At 48.6% G+C, this 18,243-nt stretch overlaps 1 protein-coding gene across 2 annotated transcripts in view; it reads right to left on the bottom strand.

Moving 5' to 3' along the window:
* SF3B1 (splicing factor 3b subunit 1) overlaps positions 1–18,243 on the bottom strand; it is a 493,451-nt gene that overhangs the window by 288,771 nt on the left and 186,437 nt on the right. For both annotated transcript variants that reach the window (XM_069615730.1, XM_069615731.1), the window contains one exon: positions 16,476–16,746. In XM_069615730.1, the coding sequence (XP_069471831.1) occupies positions 16,476–16,746 (271 nt within the window). The remainder of the gene's footprint in view (positions 1–16,475; positions 16,747–18,243) is intronic.

The raw sequence follows: 18,243 nt of genomic DNA on the forward strand, positions 1-18,243 counted from the left end.
CTGATGACCTGCTTCCTAAAGATCTGGAAGGATTCGACAGTTTTGATGTTAAGCGGTAGGGAGTTCCAGAGTTGGGGGGCAAGCACTGTGAAACTTACCCCTCTGGCTCTTTTTAGGTGGAACCTGGGCACTGATAAGCAAAGAGTGTTGGAGGATCTGGTGGCAGGTTTCAGGGTGAATTCATTAGCTAGATATGGTGGTGCTAGGTGATTGAGGGATTTGTATGTGAGGCAGATGGTTTTTAGATCGATTTTTTGGCGTATGGAGAGCCATTTGCAGGCTTTCCTAGTAGAGGAGATATGCTCTTGTCTGGGAATGTTTAGGGCTGCACGCAAGGCGTTATTTTGTATAACCTGCAGCTTGTTGAGTACGGATTGATTAGCACCTAGGTACAGGCTGTTACAGTAATCCAGTTTGGATTGTATTAGGGCCCTGGCAAGGGTGAGGCAGCTGTTGGGTGATAGGAAAGGTCTGCTGGCCCTGATGAGCTTGCCGGTATAGGCAGCGGCTGAGGCGGATATATTGGTGTGTTTGCGGAGGTTGGTGTTGGCATCTAGATAAAAACCCAGGGTTTGGCTATGGGGATGGCATGGCCATCGATGGTGATGTTGTAGCTAGGGTCAAGTTTAGTTAGAGTGTTTGGGGAGCCGGCGATTAGGAGCTCTGTCTTCTCATCATTCAGGCAGAGACCATGGGAGGCCATCCATGCCTGAATGATGGAGAATATTTTGTTGATCCGGGCGGAGTCTTCTTGGTAATTACCAGAGATGGCGAGGAGTATCTGGGTGTCATCTGCATAGTTTGTGTAGGTGACACCCAGACGGTCCAGTTGGTCGAAAAGAGGCTTTGTAAATATGTTGTACAAAGTGGGGGATACACAGGATCCTTGTGGGACCCCACATGTGATGGGGATGGGATCAGCTGTAGTGGAAAAGACTCGCATGGTTCTGTTTGCCAGGAAGGATTGTATCCATGTGATGGCAGAGGAGGAGAAGTGGGCTGCGGTGGCAAGGTGATTACAGAGGTCTTCATGGCTGACCAGGTCAAAGGCCGCTGAGAGGTCTAGTAGGAGTAGGATAGCGGCATTGCCTTTGTCTTTAATTTCATCAATCTGGCTTTTGAGATCAACAAGGGCGGTTTCAGTTCTGTGTTGAGGTCTGAAGCCAGACTGACGTATTCCTAGCAGTTGGTTGGATTCCAGGTATTCCTGAATTTGGATGTAGGCAACTCTGTCCAGGATTTTCAGTAGGAAGGTGACTGTGGTGATGGGCCTGTAGCTAGTGGGTATGGCCGGGTCGAGGGATTGTTTTTTCAGGAGTGGGAGAACCCATGATTGTTTTAAGTTACTGGGGATGGAGTTATTGGTGAAGGATAGGTTGATGAGTTTGGTGATGAATGGGGAGAGCTCTCTGGCTGCATCTTTTATGATCTGTGCCGGGCAGCTGTCTCCTTTACAGTTAGAGGGTTTCAGGGAGGTGATGATTTTTTGAACTTCCGGGATGGTGACTTTCTTAAACGAGAAGCCTGCGCTAGTGTTGTTGGGTGTGGGTAGGCTAAGGTTGCTGACCTTATTGTTGAAGAGTTGTTGCCGTTTGTCTTCAATTTTAGTTTGAAGTCCTAAAATGTTATTGTTGAGGGCATTCTGTTGGTGCACCAGGATTGGTCTTTCAGGCAGGTTTCTGGAGGTGAAATAGGGTTTTCTAGTTCCTTCAGAATTTTAAATAATTCTTTCGTGGAGGATCCTGCCTGAGTGATCCTGGTGTTGTATGCATCTTTTTTGGTCCGGATTATCTCGCTTTTGTAAAGTGAGGATAAGTTAGTGAGGTTGGATTTGTTTTCTGCGGTGGGGTTAGTCTTCCAGGTGTGATGAGCCTTCGCTTTCTCGTTCCCGAGTAGTTTGAGCTCAGGGGTGTACCACACGTTCAGATGAGCTTTGGGTTTAGCTTTGCGTATTTTTAAAGGGGGCAACGGTGTCCATTGCTCTAGCCATGGAATCACTGAAGGTGGCGATCAGCAGGTTTAAGTCAGCGTTGGCTGGGAGAGCATTGAGGGTAGGTAAGACCAGTGGTAGTAGGGCTTCAGCAGTAATTTTGCGTTTATTCCTGGTGGGACATGCTGGTGCCATGGGGTGCTTATTGGGCAGTGCCTGATTGGTGTTGACCTCAAGAGGGATCAAGTGGTAATCGGTCCATGACAGAGGTTGGGGGTCTTTGCAGGTTGTATTGCAATTGTGAGTTGCTACCCAATCAAGGGTTCTGCCTTTTTGGTGGGTAGGGAGTCCAATGAGTTGAGTAAGACCATGATCGGTTAGGACATTGGCTAGGGATGCAGCATGTGCATCGTTCGGGTCTTGGTAGCCGAGATTGAAGTCTCCGAGGATCATGATTTGTGCTGATGGTTTGGAATTTCCGGTGATGAGGGATGTGATGTCTTCTTCAAAGGTACCAGGGGGGCCTGGGGGTCTATATATGAGGTGGATGGTGATCGTGGTTGTGGGGGGAGGTTTGTAGTTTGGCTGAGAGTAACTCGCAGGATGTGAGTGCGATTGTGTCGGTTGGTCTAAGGCCTAGGGCGGATTTGGAAATGATCGCTACACCTCCACCTCTGGTGTTTGGTCTGTCCGCTCTGAGGATAGAGTATTTGTCTGGGATGGCTAGCGATAAATGGGGTCCAGACGCCTCGTGAAGCCAGGTTTCTGTTAGGGCTAGAAAGTCCAGGTCGTTGGTAAGGATAATGTCTGTAATTTCTGTGGGGTGGGCAGCCAGGGATCCGACGTTGAGTAGGGCACCTTTTAGTGGGGGAGGTGTAGGCTTGTTCGGTGCAATGTGCTTTGTATTAGTTTTGGTGTAAGGTTTGGAGTTGGGTCTAGAAATTGTGGTGGGGAGCCTGGAGCCTAGTCTGTTATTGCGGGCTGTGAGGTTGGGAGTAAGGGATGGGGTGTTGGGCCGGGCGGCTTAAAGCGGGCGGGAGGTTTGGTGGTCAGTTTAATTTGGTTAGACTTAGCAATGGGGCTAGGGTGGCTGTTGGTAGGTAGGCCATGGATGACAATGGAGTTGGAGGTGAGAGGGTGGTGGTATGTGGGGGGAGGGGGATGCACAGGGTAGGAACGGAGTGGGGCATGGGATGGGGTGGTGTCTGGGGCACCCTAGTTTAGCCAGGCAGTCCTGGTGGGCTATGCAGCTATTGCTGCTACAGGGTACGTTCTGTATTAAGCAGAAGGGGAACATGATTAGGGCTAGCCAGAAGATCATGGTCTGTAGATAGAGGTGCAGTCTAGGGCTTGTTTGGGAGCAGGCCAGACTATGATAGTAGGTGGCTAGTTAGCGTCGGGTAGAATTGGTCAAGGTACAGCCTGTGCACTATAGTAGCTAGGTTGAAGCACAACTAGTTTTGAAGTTGGAGCATACATCAGGGCACCTAGATGTGACAATTCCTAACATTGACTAAAATGCATACATCGGAGGGCACCTAGATGTGAGAATTCCTGACATTGACTAAAACGCATACATCGGAGGGCACCTAGATGTGACAATTCCTAACACTGACTCGAAAGCATACATCAGAGGGCACCTAGATATATTAGAGCAGGCGATTTAAATGCAAGTTTCCTAAATGCAAATCTGCTAGAGCAGGCAATCTAAATGCAGATTTACCAGAGCAGGCAACCTAAATCAAGTTTCCTAAGCGCAAATATACCTAGAACAGGCAACCTAAATTAAAGTTTACTGGGATAGGCAAGAATATCCCACTGATGACCTGCCACGGAACCTGCCGTTGGAATGCAATGGCCGTGGCTTTGGCTCTGTCGGCGTGCATGTTAGCTGGCAGCGGCTTGCGCTGCCCTTCGTAGGCCTCCTTGATGGTCGCAACCATCCACCGTGCAATAGAGGCCTTGGATGCTTGATACCCGGGCCTGGAGCCCCCGAAGGTGACAAACTACTTGCGGAAGCCCATGGTCCTGTCCAGATAGAATTTCAGAGCACGTCTGACATCCAGACAGTGCAAGAATCTGAACCTCGTCCTTGGGGTCAACAAAAAACATATGTAAGACTATTTCCTCATTTAAATGGAAAGCAGAGGGTACCTCTGCAGGACCACCTTATCCCTGTGAAAAGTGGTATAGGGTTCTGAAGCAACCAGAGCCTGGATCTCGCTTACTCTGCGAGCGGAGGCGAGGCCCACTAACAAAGCTGTTTTAATGGTGACCAGCCTGATGTCGGCGGACGCCATTGGCTCGAAGGGTTTGTGCCCCAAGGCGCCCAACACCACATTGAGATCCCACATGGGGTGTGGCTTCTTGCTGGGTGGGTAGAGCCTGGACAGGCTCGCCAAATGTGACTATCGCGTTGGAAAAGGAGGAGAACGTCTCTGAATTTCTTTAGGCCCCTAAGGCTACCAGATCGGTGCAACCTGTGTCCACCTGTATGCCCGAGTGCGCTGGGTATGCCAAGAAGGAGAGCACATTATCCAACGTGCATATAAGATGGATCCTTAGAGGCCACCCAATGACAAAAACTAGTCCATTTACTCTTGAATTGGCTCCTGGTAGCCTTGCTCCTGGCGCATGGAATAATCTCCAGGTTAGCCTGTGATCGGCTCAGGTGCTTGAGAGTGACCTGCTCACGAACCACGCTCCGAGGGATAACTTCTGTGGGGCGGGGTGGATGACGCTGCCCCCCCTGCTGGGACAGGACATGGGCTGGCACCTTCGGAAGGTGAATGGGTGGTCCTGTCCGTGAGGATGAGAAGTTCGGAGAACCACGGTCTCGCCAAACACCATGAAGCTATCAGAATAATGCAGAGGTGACAAGATTCCTTTATCTTGCAGATTACCCTGTGAACCAGGGGAGTGGGAGGAGAGGCATGGGCTGCCATGCCGTCCCACTGTATCTGTAATGCATCGCCCAGGGAGCCGGGCCCTGTCCCTGTCAGGACGCGAACCGTTGCCACTTCCTGTTCTTCCAAGAGGCAAACAGATCCACCTGAGGATGCCCCCATCTGCTGAAGACCCCCAGCAGCACCTGATCGTTCAATTGCCCTTTGTAATTGTCCGCTCCCAGTCTGTGGATGGCCATGAGGTAGGTTTTCTCCAGGGCCCATTCCCACATGCTGACCGCTAGGCTGCACAGTGGCAGGGATCTGGTACCTCCCCCCCTGCTTGTTGACATAGCACATGCTGGTCGAGTAGTCGTTCTGGATAAGGACAGTCTTGCCCCCAATGAGCGAAAGGAAAGCTCAGAGAGCTAGCCAGATGGTCCCAAGCTCCAGCCAGTTGATAAGACTCCTGCCGGATCCAAACCCCATGGACGCTGCGGCTGTCCAGAGTTGCCACCCTAGCCTTCCAGGGAGGAGTCCATAGTGATGGTGACCTTCGGGGCCGGTTGCCGAAGGGCTTGCCTTTCCACAGGTTGCAGTCCCTGGACCACCATGCGATGTCTGAGTGGAGAAAAGAACAAGTTACTTACCAACTGGTAACGTTCTTTCGACTGGATGTCCCTCCAACGTATTCCACATCTTTGACAGACTCCCAAAGCAGTACCAGTAAATGGAGGAGGGAAAATATTGAGTACCCAATTAGATTGCGGAATAAAGAACCGCCTTCCCAAAGGCCATATCCTGACCATGGATTGTATCCAGGGAATAAAGTTCAACAAAAGATGTGGATCGAAACCCATGTAATGGCATCACAAATATTCCTAACAGGAACACCCCACCGAAGGTAGTGGAAGTAGCCACGCCCCTAGTGGAATGGGAATGAGCTCACAACCTTTCAGGAGGGTCCTTACCCACCAATCGGTAACACTCTGTAATGGTAAGGATAATCCACCCGGACAAGGTCTGTTTGTTAACAGCCTGGCCCAATCGGTGTCCAGCATATCTGTCAATCAGGAAAAATGAATACCCTTCATTTGGATGATAGACGTATCTTGATGGCCGAAGGCCTGCCGTCTTATGCACAGAATTATAGAAATACAGACTGCTATGCTTGACCAAGAAGCGGCCATTTTAAACGTAGCAAGAACCGCCATTTTGCTTGTTAACCATTGCTCATTGCTTTCTGTCTGAACTGCTTTGCAGCTTGCAATTCTTGCGAATTCTGCTTACTCTGCTCAACTGTTAACATTGTTGTCTGAATATGAAAGGGCAAGGTCGCGGGACTGAGGAGTTCGTTGAAACTCCTCATGAGTAGCCCAGAAAGGAATGCCCACACTCCCCCTCTGTAGCCTTGAGGGAGAGCTGCAGGGCATTTAATCATTTCACAGCTGCCAGCCAGTCTCGTACTGTGGTAGAATATGTTAGAATAAAGCAGCTAAAGGCTTGAATTATGCTCTTCTTACGGCCCCCCTTCACAAAACCCTTTAGAGCGTGTCGGCTCCCAGGACACGAATAGCACCTCAGATAGCAAAGCTTGGAATGTGGCTCTTCCCCCGTGTACAGCTTGCTTCCAAGAACAAAAGCACTGTTTTGTTCAGCAACTAGAAGATGCCTCCGCACTTTCTAAATTGCACATTGTTACTAGAATAGACATCGAAAGTGTCATAATTGTCATACTCGTCGGAAATGTCCATCATTATCCCGAGTTCAAAGAAACTCAATAAAAAGGGGTTTGTTAAACATGACATAGCTGATTGTATGATATGCATTTTTTATATATGTAACTGATGTACGTAATTCACTCTCTTGCGTCCCTCGAGGTCTAGAAAATACACGTCGCGGGGCGTGAGACCACAGTTGGCCAATTGGGACTATTTTGCTTGCAATAAACCCTAGCATTGGGAATTTGAACCTTGTGTCTGGCGCATCTCCTTTCGTGTATGGTTATTGCCTTGTTTCCATATCGCGAGGGACCCCTAGGGGCCCCTTTCATATCCTACAAAGAGTTGATCGTCTACTCTGACCCTGGACATCCTAGAAATGTAAAAGCTCAGAGCTCTCCTAGGATCGCACCGATTGAGTCTCTCCTCTTCCTTATCAGGAGGAGGAGGGTAGAAAAATGGAAGAACCACCTTTTGACTCAAACGATATTCAGATACTACCTTAGGTAGAAAAGAGGGACGCACTCTCAGTACAACCCTGTCCTTGTGAAACACAGTAAAGGGTGGCTTAGATCAAAGTGCCTGCAATTCACACTCTGCAAGTGGAAGTAACCGCAACCAAGAACACAGTCTTGAAGAACAGTCATCTCAAAGGACAAGAGTGCAAAGGTTCAAACGGAGCACCCATGAGAAATTTCAAAACCAAATTCAAATCCCAAACCGGCACCTGGAAAGGAGACGGCGGGAATACATTAGTGAGTCCTTCAAGAAACTGCGAAATCAAAAATAATCTTCAAGTAAGAACATTCTTCAGACGAGCGCTTAAAGAATGACAGCGCCGCCAGGTAACCCTTAATGGTACCCACTTGAAGGCCCCTGTGGGCCAAAGAAAATAAGAAAGACAAAACAACAAGAATGGAGCACTGAAAAGGATCAACATTGTGATCTCTGCACCAGCCGCAGAACTTAGGCCAACAGCACAGGGATCCATCACGTCATCCGGGAGGTCCCAATCCTTATACCTCAACCTTTCAGATACCAAGCATGAAGGTTGAGAGTCCTGACCTCTGGATGGAGAACCTGGACACCCCCCTGCTCCTGCCCCCCCCTCCCCCCCCAAGCCCCTCGTGAGAGAGCAGTTCCTCTCGGTAGGGAAGACGGCGTGGAGGGCAGATGGACATTTCTAGAAGGTCCGGGTACCACGCACTCCTGGCCCAATCCGGAGCAATGAGGATAATGTGGGAACCGAAACCCCATAACCTCTGCAACACTTGAGGAATGACGGTGACTGGGGAAACGCGTAAAGCAGTGGGAATGACCAATCCACCACGAACGCGTCTCCTAAGGCTCCTCTTGGAGGAAATTCCCTTGAGCAGAATCTCTTACACTTCTGGTTGACACTGGTGGCAAAGAGATCCACTTACGGGGTTCCCCAAAGGGCGAAGATCTCCTGAAGGACTTCCTGAGCCAACTACCATTCGAGAGAGATCGAGCTCTGCCTGCTCAGAGCGTCCGCCGCTGCATTTGTCTCCAGCCAGATGTACTGCTGAGATCGAAATTTCCTGCTTGATGGCCCAGAACCAGAGCTGCATTGCCTCTCTGCACAACGGAAGTGACCCTACCACCCCCTCCCCCTTTTTTGTTGAGGTAATGCATAGCCACTGTGTTGTCCGTCATGATTAGGACATACTTCCCCCATACAGAGGGCAGAAAAGCCTTCAGGGCTAGCCCGATGGCCCAGAGGGCAGAAAAGCCTTCAGGGCTAGCCTGATGGCCCTTACCTCTAACAGACTGATGTGGATTCTTGACTCCGACAGAGACCAACGACCGCTGGTTGTCAAGTTGTTGGCATGAGCACCCCATCCTGTGAGTTAAGAGTCCGTCGATACAGTCACCTCCGGCCACGGTTGCCAAAACGGTTCTCCCCTCATAGGGTTCCCTTTGTTGGCCCACCACAGAAGACCCTGCGAGAGAGTGGAATCTGAACGGGATCCGTCACCTTGCCGGAGAACTGCGACCACTGCGTCTTGAGAACCCACTGCAGGGATCTCATCGCTGCCTGGCCTCTAAGAATTCGAAAGCCGGGAGACTCTGGGCATGTTGAAACTTGTGCACCATCTGCACAATGTGATGAGCCCTCACCTTGGGAGGCAAGAACTTCCCCAAGGACATGTCTAACACAGCCCTGGTGTTTAGGAGCTGTTGAGAAGGTGCCAAATGCGACTAATTGAAATTCAGGGAGAAGCTAGCCTGTGGAGGGTGCGGCAGGTGAGACCAAGGTGATCCCACGCTTGCTCGGTAGAGCGCGCCCGGATGAACCAGTTGTCCAGGTAGAGGTAAACGTGAACCCCCCCCCCCCCTCGCCTGCGATACGCTGCCACCACCACCATTAGCTTGAAGACCCTCGGGCGGAGGTCAATTCGTGCTGCCCAAGGTGAGTGAGCCTCCATCTGAGCCCCCTTCCAAATAATTTGAAAATAAATCCCCCCTGGCTGCCCGCCCGCACCCCCTTGCTCCCGCTTCCTGGTGCTGCCAAAACACGCCTCCCGCGTCCCAACTGGCTCTCCAAAGACGACAGTACTGGTAACTCTAGGGCAGCCCTCTGCACGGCAGCCCCATCGGCTAAGGACCCTGAGGTAAAGGACGGCCCCAATGAGGCAGCCCCAGATCCTATCTGCAGGAAAAGCAAGAAGCCAGTAGCCTGCCTTCAACTAGCACCAACCAAAAAAAGTAAGTGTGGCAAGGGTGGGTACTGAAGCAATTAAAACACGCCAGAAAGCCCTACCTCTCTTACTAAAAAATCTTAAAAGTTTTACTACATTAGATAGTACAGCCACATAGTAAGGTGAAACGATTATCTAATTAGCGTCACTGTGCTAGAGTTGAATCTGAAAGGTGTGTCTAATGACGTAACTGTGGCATAGTTGAATTTAGAAAGTGTGCAGAAATATATATATATATATATATATATATATATATATATATATATATATATATATATATATGTACCTGTATCCCCATGTTATCTGTATCACATGTTTACCCTATCCATCCTGTCTCTTTATATACATGTGCCGCCATCTATGGCCCCTGTCCTGCTCTCGTGCTTGGTCGCAGGTGCTTTGCTCATAACCAACATTTCGCAATGACTATGCTTACTCTCTACTATACAGCATCATTCAACTAGAACACAGCTATGCTATGACACATTCGGCCTAGCTGTTCTCATACTTTCATGACCCCACGAACACCTCATCATCCTAATACAACACAGCTAGCTGAGCACATTCCAGCTAGTTTAGTTGTCTCCTCAGGCCTAACACAGCCAGAACTCAGTCTCGGTGTCCACCACCACCCCCCAGACCGAACACATTCCAACTGATTTCCTCAGCGCCTCACCTACCGCTAAGAAGCAGCTATCATGCAATAACCACACCAGCTGCACACATATCCGGTGCGCCCATGCACCATACGACTCTTACTTGAACTGTAGTTCCCAAGGGCCTTCAACCTACCAGCGCTTTGAGGTCATACAAATGATACATAAGGCACTATATAAATGCCAAGTAACATAACATAACAAATGGCAGGACCCGAAACTGAAAGTGCGAGTCGCAAACCTCAGGTACCTTCTGTGCTTGGGATGAATCGGCACATGAAAGTAAGCATCCTGTAGGTCCAGAGACACCAACCAATCCTGAAGTTGAAGGGCTTGGAGGACATGAGAAAGAGTAATCATCTTGAACTGGTCCTTCCTGAAAAGTTTGTTCAACCAACGCAAGTACATGATGGGTCTCAATTCCCAGACTTACTTTGGGATCAAAAAATAAGGGGCATACCATCCCTTGTTCCTCTCCGCTGCAGGCACCAATTCTTTAGTGCCTTTCTCCAGCAGGGTTATGATTTCCTGCGCAAGGAGCGGATGCAGAAGCTTCAAAGAGTTTCCCCGGTGGATTGCCGGGAGGCCGGTGAAGAAAGGGAAGGCAGTAGCCATGGGCAATAGTATCCAGCACCCACGCATCTTAAGTGATGACAGTCTGCCCCCAACCGGCGAGAGAGCAAGGAACCCACTGCTTTCTTCCCCCCTCTGGAATATGCTCAGCCGCTAAAGAAACAGTTCCACAGAGTGTGTGAGAATCAAGCCACAAGTGGAGTTGGCCGATTTCAATGCCATGCTCCGAGCAGAAAATAACTTCCGGGCCCAACCATCGGAGCGTTTGTCGTCCCTATCCGGAGGGATGGTAGGGTACGCCGTCTGCCTCGAGGTGGCCGTAGCCGCCTGAACCACCAAACTCTCAGGAGTGGGGTGAGTAGATAAATGGCTGGGGCCGCTAACGGAAGGGCAGTATTTCTTCGTCAAAGATTTATTAACAGCCGGAAGAGATTCCGGGGACTGCCAAGCAGCTGCCACCATTTTCTGCAAGGTGAGATGAAATGGTAAAACCAGGTCAGAGGACAGACCTTGATCTAAGATGTCAGTTAGATCATCCTGCAAAAAGTCTTCAGGAGCACTGGACCAGCCTAGATACTCAGACACCCTTGCCATGAGCCTCCTGTATGACGACACTGTAGGAGTACCAGGCTCAGGCCTACCAAATTCCACTTCTGGGGAAGTGTCCAAACCACTGGCATCACGGAGGGTCTGCTGCAATTCCTCCAACCGAAAGTCTCCAGAAAAAAGTGGAGCTTCATCAAGTTCGCCAGGGTCCTCAAACTCAGACCTTTACTCCTCTTGATAAATGTCAGCCAGAGGGAGTTGAAACCGAGGTCTGTTGACAGAAGAGGGCCTGGATTCCAAAACTGGCCTCACAGACTTCACCGTAGCCTTCCTAGGAGGATCCACCACATCGGGGTACTCCAAAGGTAGATTGTGGGCAAAAATACACGAAGGCACCGAGTGTCCAAGGCTTCGGCCTCGACACAGGTGCCGACGGCGCCGTGGGCTGATACAATGGTAAATCGTTGACGTCCGAGTCGGACGGGCCACGGCGCCGACCGAGTCGACGCCGGTATCGAGCCCTTAGTAGGTAGCTACAGTCTCGCTGAGGACAAGGACCGAGACCTAGAAGCACGTCTCCTGCGACTTTTCGAATTCTTGTCCGTACAGGGCCTCGAAGACTCCCGATGCGAGTTGCGGTGCAGACCCGAGCCCAAAGGCGTGCGAGCCACGGTACGAGACCGATCCTGGCCGGCTTCGTTGGAAGGCGCGACCGGACCCATGCCCTGCGATTGAAAAAATAAAAAAAAAACACTTACATTTGTTCTTTAAACGCCGCCCATTCCTCCGGAGTCGAGGACTTCGTAGGGCATGCTACCTTCCTCGAGGCACCATCCTCCAAGGAGGACGGGAAAGGCGACCGGTGACTGCGCTTCCTAGAGTGCTGGGACGAAGAAGAATAATGGCAGGAACCACTTCGGGACCGAGATCCCCGGGACTCCTTCCAACGCAGAGTTGCCCCTCGAGTCATCCGTGGAAACCCCCTTGGACTTAGATTTGGATTTTCGGGACGTTACAGGCTTAGAACCTCTACCTACCTGGAGCTTGCCTTTCCGCTCCCGCAAGGCCTTGGCAGGCAGCGACTGGCATTTCAAGCAGTCGTTGGCGTCATGCGACTCGCCCCGGCACCACAAACAAATGCGATGCAGGTCGGTGATCAACATTTTCGACCTGCAGACCCGGCAGGTCTTGAAGCCAGACTGCGGAGTCTGAGGGTTCGAAGAGAAAGAAATCTTCACGAGGCGCATTGAGTTCTATGAAGCACCGTGTTCACGGAAAAAACTACAGGCGCTGTGCGTCCTATTTATAACATCCGGTGACGTCGTCCTCGACAGAGGCCTTCGAGGGACATCGACCCGACGCCATCGACGCAGGACGCCCTCTTCTGAAAAAGATTCCGAAGTGCACAGCTGTGGTCATTACATGTCAAAGACGTGGAATACATTGGAGGACACAATCCATTCGAAGGAGGGATGCTGACCGGCTCTGCTTGTGAGCCCTTTTCCTGATTCCATGATTCTGCAAAGTGCAACTGTAGCCACCTCATCCCGAGTCAAGTGTGTGGCACGGCAGGTAGGACCGCTGCCATAATATCCAGTAAGTGTTCATACCACTAGGTCGAAGTCACTGCTCTGGTAAGAAAGTGAGCGTAACCATCTTGAATTTGTGAAGAGGCAGGGAGAGGTTGGATTAGTCGAACACAACTCTAAGACCAGCATAGTTCTTTTGAATGGCGAAAATCCTGGAAAAGAAGCCCAATACTCTCTGGGAAACTGGGACTTCTTCCACTGCCTGGCTCTCAACGAGCAACCGATTTACCGCCAGCAGACTTGCCACCCCAATCTGTGGTAGTGGAGGAGAGGCGCGAGACGGGGAGGGTGCGTCAGGTAAGCGGTACCCCGAGGATACTACAGAGAGGATCCAGGGGTCCTAAAAGTTCTGGCACCAAAATTGCACGTCTAAGACAAGCCTCCCCCCGCCCCCACTGGAGACACATGGACCTCAAAGGGACAAGTCATGCTTTCTTTCCTTCTGAGGCTGCTGCGGAGAAGGGGGACTGGAGAAAGCACTCCCTTTTTTTGTGTGAGCCAGTGCTGTCTCGGAGAGCAGTCAGGCTGCCTCAACCTCTGTTCCTGGAAGCCCTGCAAACCCGCATAATGCCCGCCCCCTGTCGGATCGTTGATGCGACTGGGTGTACGCCTTGGGAGTGGCCTTTGTTACAAAAAAGACTTTGCAGTTGGCGAGCTGTTCTTTTTATCTAATTCCTCGTCTGTGGTAGAGTGAAAGAGGTCATTACCCTTGAAAAGAAGGTCCAATATGCGTTCCTGGGCATCAGGGTTAACTTAGTAGCCCAAAGCCAGACCATTCTTTGCATATCTGTGGCGATGCATATGGCCCGGCCAGAGGTATCCATGTGGGCCACTGTGGACTCCATGATATCCTGTGCTACCAGCTTGGCTTCTTCTAGACCCGCCTTGAAGCGTGCTTGGCTCTGCAACAGAAGTTCTGGTCAATGGCTGCCAGCATGGCATCCACGTTGGATTGATGTAGGTGCAGCGAGGCGTTTGAGTATAGCTTCTTCCTGTATTTTCTCCTCCTTGCCTAGCAGCGCAGAGCCCATGGTGGCAGAGGATGACTGAGGCTTAGAGTAGAGTGATGCTGCAGCGATCACCGAAGAGTGCGGTTGAGGGTGCGCCGACAGCAAAAGTGGATCCCCCTCCATTTGTCTTTATTTGGTATCGAGGCTTCGACTGACAGGTTGGGCCGAGTGTGGCTTAAGCCACCCCTTCTTGGCCAATGCAACCATGTCTTTCTGCATCGGGATACCCGTTTTGGTATAGGGTCGTAGGGTGAGGACTTCTGCCAAGACCCCCTCCTCAGGTTGAGGAAGGCCCAAATAGTCAGCCAAACCAGCAAGCCGGTCGTGGAAGGCCTTTGCCAACGACAGCATGTCAGGGTCTGTTAGGCAGAATTGCATGCAGTACCCTCTGGGACCACCACATACAATTAGGACTACAGGTGTAAGCAAAACCAACCTTTGGTAGAAGTCTGTACTACACAACTTTGTGGTAGTGAGCTGAGCAGCCATGCTTATCTCAAGAGGGAATGTCAGCAGTACAAGAGGTTTTACACAGAGGTCTTGCAATCACAGTGGTTCAAGTAGACACTTACACTCAAGGTTTCTTGGTAAAACATGTATACATTTATTACACAATCATTTAGAAAACATTCACTAGAAGGAGGCAACTTAATATTATACACAAACACTTCAATGAGTTTCTGAACAAATTAGGCTCCCCTGAAATAGGAGCAAAATGGCATTTCAGTTACTTTCAATGGGAATAAAAAGGCACAAGACAGAATAGATCACAAATACTTTCTTAGGCAGTGCAAGTAGTTTTAGTTCACTAGAAGACCATGTTGGGTCACAAGCTGATAAGGCCTGTAAGTTGGGAAAAGTTTTTCTCTGCGCCACAAACCAGGTTTGGTCTCTTTGTTCATTTTGCCTTTAGCTGGGTTTCTGAAAGAAACCCGCCTCTGGCTCCAGAGTGTCTGTGGTGGGCAGGAAGTGAAGGGGGTGCCCGAAACTCTGTGCTTAGTCTCCTAGGAGACCCAAATGCTCTGTAGTGATTGGCCCGCTGACTGTCTGGCAAGGACAGCCACCTTGCTGGGTGACTGACAGCTAGGCTGGAATTAATGGGAGAGAACTGAATAAAAAGCGAGGCTTTTGACTTGGAAGGTAGAGTCGACCACTTGAAGGAACCGAAGAAGAACTTGAAGAGGACGCCTCTTGAAACTCCTGGACCGTTGGTTTGCCCGGTGAAGCCCTGCTGCTGTGCTGAAACTCCAAATTTGTATCGACAGAAGCCCCTGCAAGGACTTCTCCCCTTGAGTTGGTGGGACCAATCAACTCCAAAGTAAGCCACCTGGACATCCTTCTTGGAGCTGGTTGAATTTCCACAGAGTTGCTGCTGGAAACCGTATAGCCTGGGAGAGGAACACCAGATTGTGTACGTTGCTTTTAAGCTGGCCAAGAGCTCCAGGAAGATCTTCCGGACTCCCAGGACGCAGGACTGACAGAGCCTGATCCCCAACAGAGTGTGGGACCCCGAAAGCAAGGAAAGCCGATCAACAGCCAGGAACAGCAGTGTTGCTTTTTGCAGTAGACGTTAGGAGCTGAAACACTGAACTGCCACTGATTTGAAGATTGCAGGTTGCAAGCAGTGACCGTCCCATTGCAGTGCAGGAGTCCCCAGAAGTCCTCCCTCTTGTCCCCACGACTGAGGCTCAGGAACAGGGAGATCTGCAGAGTTGCTAAGGAACAGAAGTCATCTGCCGCACTTTTTCTTCAATACAAAGGTACTGTAAAAGTCTGAGAGAACTTACCTCTCATTGTAGAGTTGCTTGCATCTTCTACAACTCACAAGTCTGAACAGCTTGTGGCCCTACATTTGATATTTTTTTTCGTAGACTTCCAAAACATTGTGCAAAGAAGTTTCTACTTACCTACCAGAGGTGCTTCATCCTATATAAGAGTTTTGCCCATTGACTTTGGCTTAGCCTGTTATACTGAATAACTCTGCTTAGGGGATCCAAAAGTATTTGCCTGCTTAAGAATATTTGTGGTCTCGTGTTTGTCCTAATATCCTTTTCCTTTTACCAACGTCTAACAATATTCTAAATGCAAAAAGTAAGATATTGTCCCGAGAACACTAGCTATTGAAGTCACCTGAGGGTGTAGGTTGTGTCTCTGGGTCATCCCAAAAGGGTCTTTTACGGATTTAGAAACTAGGAGTGTATAATATTGAAGTATATTTGTGTGTTACTTTTCATGATGCTCCCTTCTGAAGGAGGCTTATTCTAACTGACAAATGAATAATTGTTTATTCAAGAAACCTTGTGTGTAGGTGTTTATTTGAATAATGGTCACTGTGAATCTCTCGGTAACCACTCTACTGCTCACATTGACCCCTCTTGACATAAGCCTTGCTGCTCAGCTACACTACCAACCTGTGTAGCACAGATTTATACCAAAGGTTGGGTTCCTATTGCCAGGAGGTCAAGGTTGGTGTAGTGCACCCAAAGGGTACTGCACCAAATCGTGCCTAACATGAACATCTGACCTAACAAAGACAAAAGGGAAACATGTTCCCAGTACTGATGGCCTGAAGGGTTGATCAGTATCCCCATAACAAAATAAAAATAAAAAAAGGTCAGAAGTGATGCTGAAGTCACTTGCCTGTAAAAAGTCAGGACAGTTTAAAAAACCAATGCTAAATGTTTAGGGGGTCCATAGAACTATGATTGTAAATTGACAAAAGTGAAACCTTTCCTTACAAGCATCGATTTATCTAGAAACAATTACATGTCATCTACTCATCTAAAAGCACAATGTCAATTTGCATGAAGTTAAAGGCAATTACCACATCACAAAAACTTACCGTGCTCAATGATTTCAACTAAACTCCTAAGATGGGGCAGGATAGCACAACCCATCAGAATGGCAATTTGCTGCACAATTTTAATACCAGTGTGCCTAGCCTGCCAAGACTTTTTGCTCTTACATACGGCTTTCAAAAAAGGTAATAGAGATGGAATGCCGAGAGCAGATGCAACGACAGCAAAGGCACGAGCTGTTGTATTACGGACGTATTCATCCATGTTGTCAATATCAGGTCGCATTGTTGAAATCATGGTAGCCAAACCAGCAGCCTAAAGAGAACACACAAAATTACAGTATTTAAGAATGTATACATTAGGTGTCATTACCAGAATATATCCCACCCATTGGAAGAGGAACTGCTTAGAGCCACATCACACTATTTCAGAAGAGTGCAAGACACCCACATTTCCTGAGACCCTCAATCACAGCCTGATAAAGCAGTCACATAGCTGGCTACTGACCAATACATTTCAGTATTGTTTCTGCAGAAAGAATAAAAACTCAAATAAAAAGGATATACATGTAATACTGTACAATATTGACTTTATTGTTGCTGTGGTAAAGGAGAAGATTCACAAAAATAATGTTAAACTGTTAGTGGTTAATTTTATGCACATTTTGCAGCGAAGACACAGCCCCATCTATGTTAATTTGGACATTTTTCAGAGCATTTTTCTTGCTATGGCTGTACTCACTTTGTGAGCGGTTTTGAAACATGTAAAGAGGAAGTGCCTTCACGAGACTTGGCGGTAGTGTCCCCTGCACTTCCATTTTAGCTGTAAACTGGCATAGTAAAAAACATGCATCTCTTTACAAGAAAATGCATTTTCTTGTAAAAAGATGCATTTTCTTTTACTGTCGACCAACAAGTTTACTCATCCACTAGTCATGCTCCACAAATAGTTATGCTACCAACAGTATTAATCAGTACTACTAAAAGTAGGACCATTGCTAACAGAAGTATACAAGTACTACTAGTTGTACTTTTAGTATTAGCTTTATTACTACTCCCAACAGTAGCAGAAGTACTAATCGGCGGTAGTGTTCGCAGCACTACTGTTAAGCAAGAATTGATGTAGTAACCCTGTGGGAGACTACACAAAACTTGTCCTCTTGGTATTAGGTAACCCACCGTTTGGTATAGGCCTGTAAAACACAAGTTGGTAGTGTGACTGAGCAGCCATGGCTATCTCAAGAAGGGTAAATGTGAGCTGTAGAGCTGTAGCAATGAAATCCACAAATGCAAGTAGCCAAGTAACACTTGCACTCAAGGTTTATAGTTCTAAAACTATATTTAACAGCAGTTTTTAAATAAGCATCCTTTAGAAAGGGCAATGTATGCAACAATAAAATATACTTTAAAATACTTCTTCCATAATCAACACAAAGCTAGTAGATACTCTTTAAAGATGCTTTTTACACACTTCATACACCCTTGAGTGACTTCATCAACTAGGACAGTAGAATAAGTTACTAACCAACTGTAACGTTCTTTCGATTGGATGTTCCTCCCACATATTCCTTATCTTAGATATTCATATCTTCTAGCTTGCTGCTTCGGAAATTTATTTTTCACCAGAGGGCGCTGTGCTCTAAGGCAATGGAGTCAAATGTCCCTCGAGGGCCGCCGAACATAGACGTCATCCGTAGTATAAAGGGCTCGAGCCGCACACGTTAGCTTCAGTTATGTTTTTATGATGTTATTTGGCACATCAGTTGACCAAGCTTTTTTTTTACCTATGGCTATATGGAATTTGCAGTGCAAC

The sequence above is a fragment of the Ambystoma mexicanum genome, chromosome 9, assembly GCF_040938575.1.
Source record: "Ambystoma mexicanum isolate Mex_15411 chromosome 9, UKY_AmexF1_1, whole genome shotgun sequence".
In the NCBI taxonomy this organism is placed as follows: Eukaryota; Metazoa; Chordata; class Amphibia; order Caudata; family Ambystomatidae; genus Ambystoma; species Ambystoma mexicanum.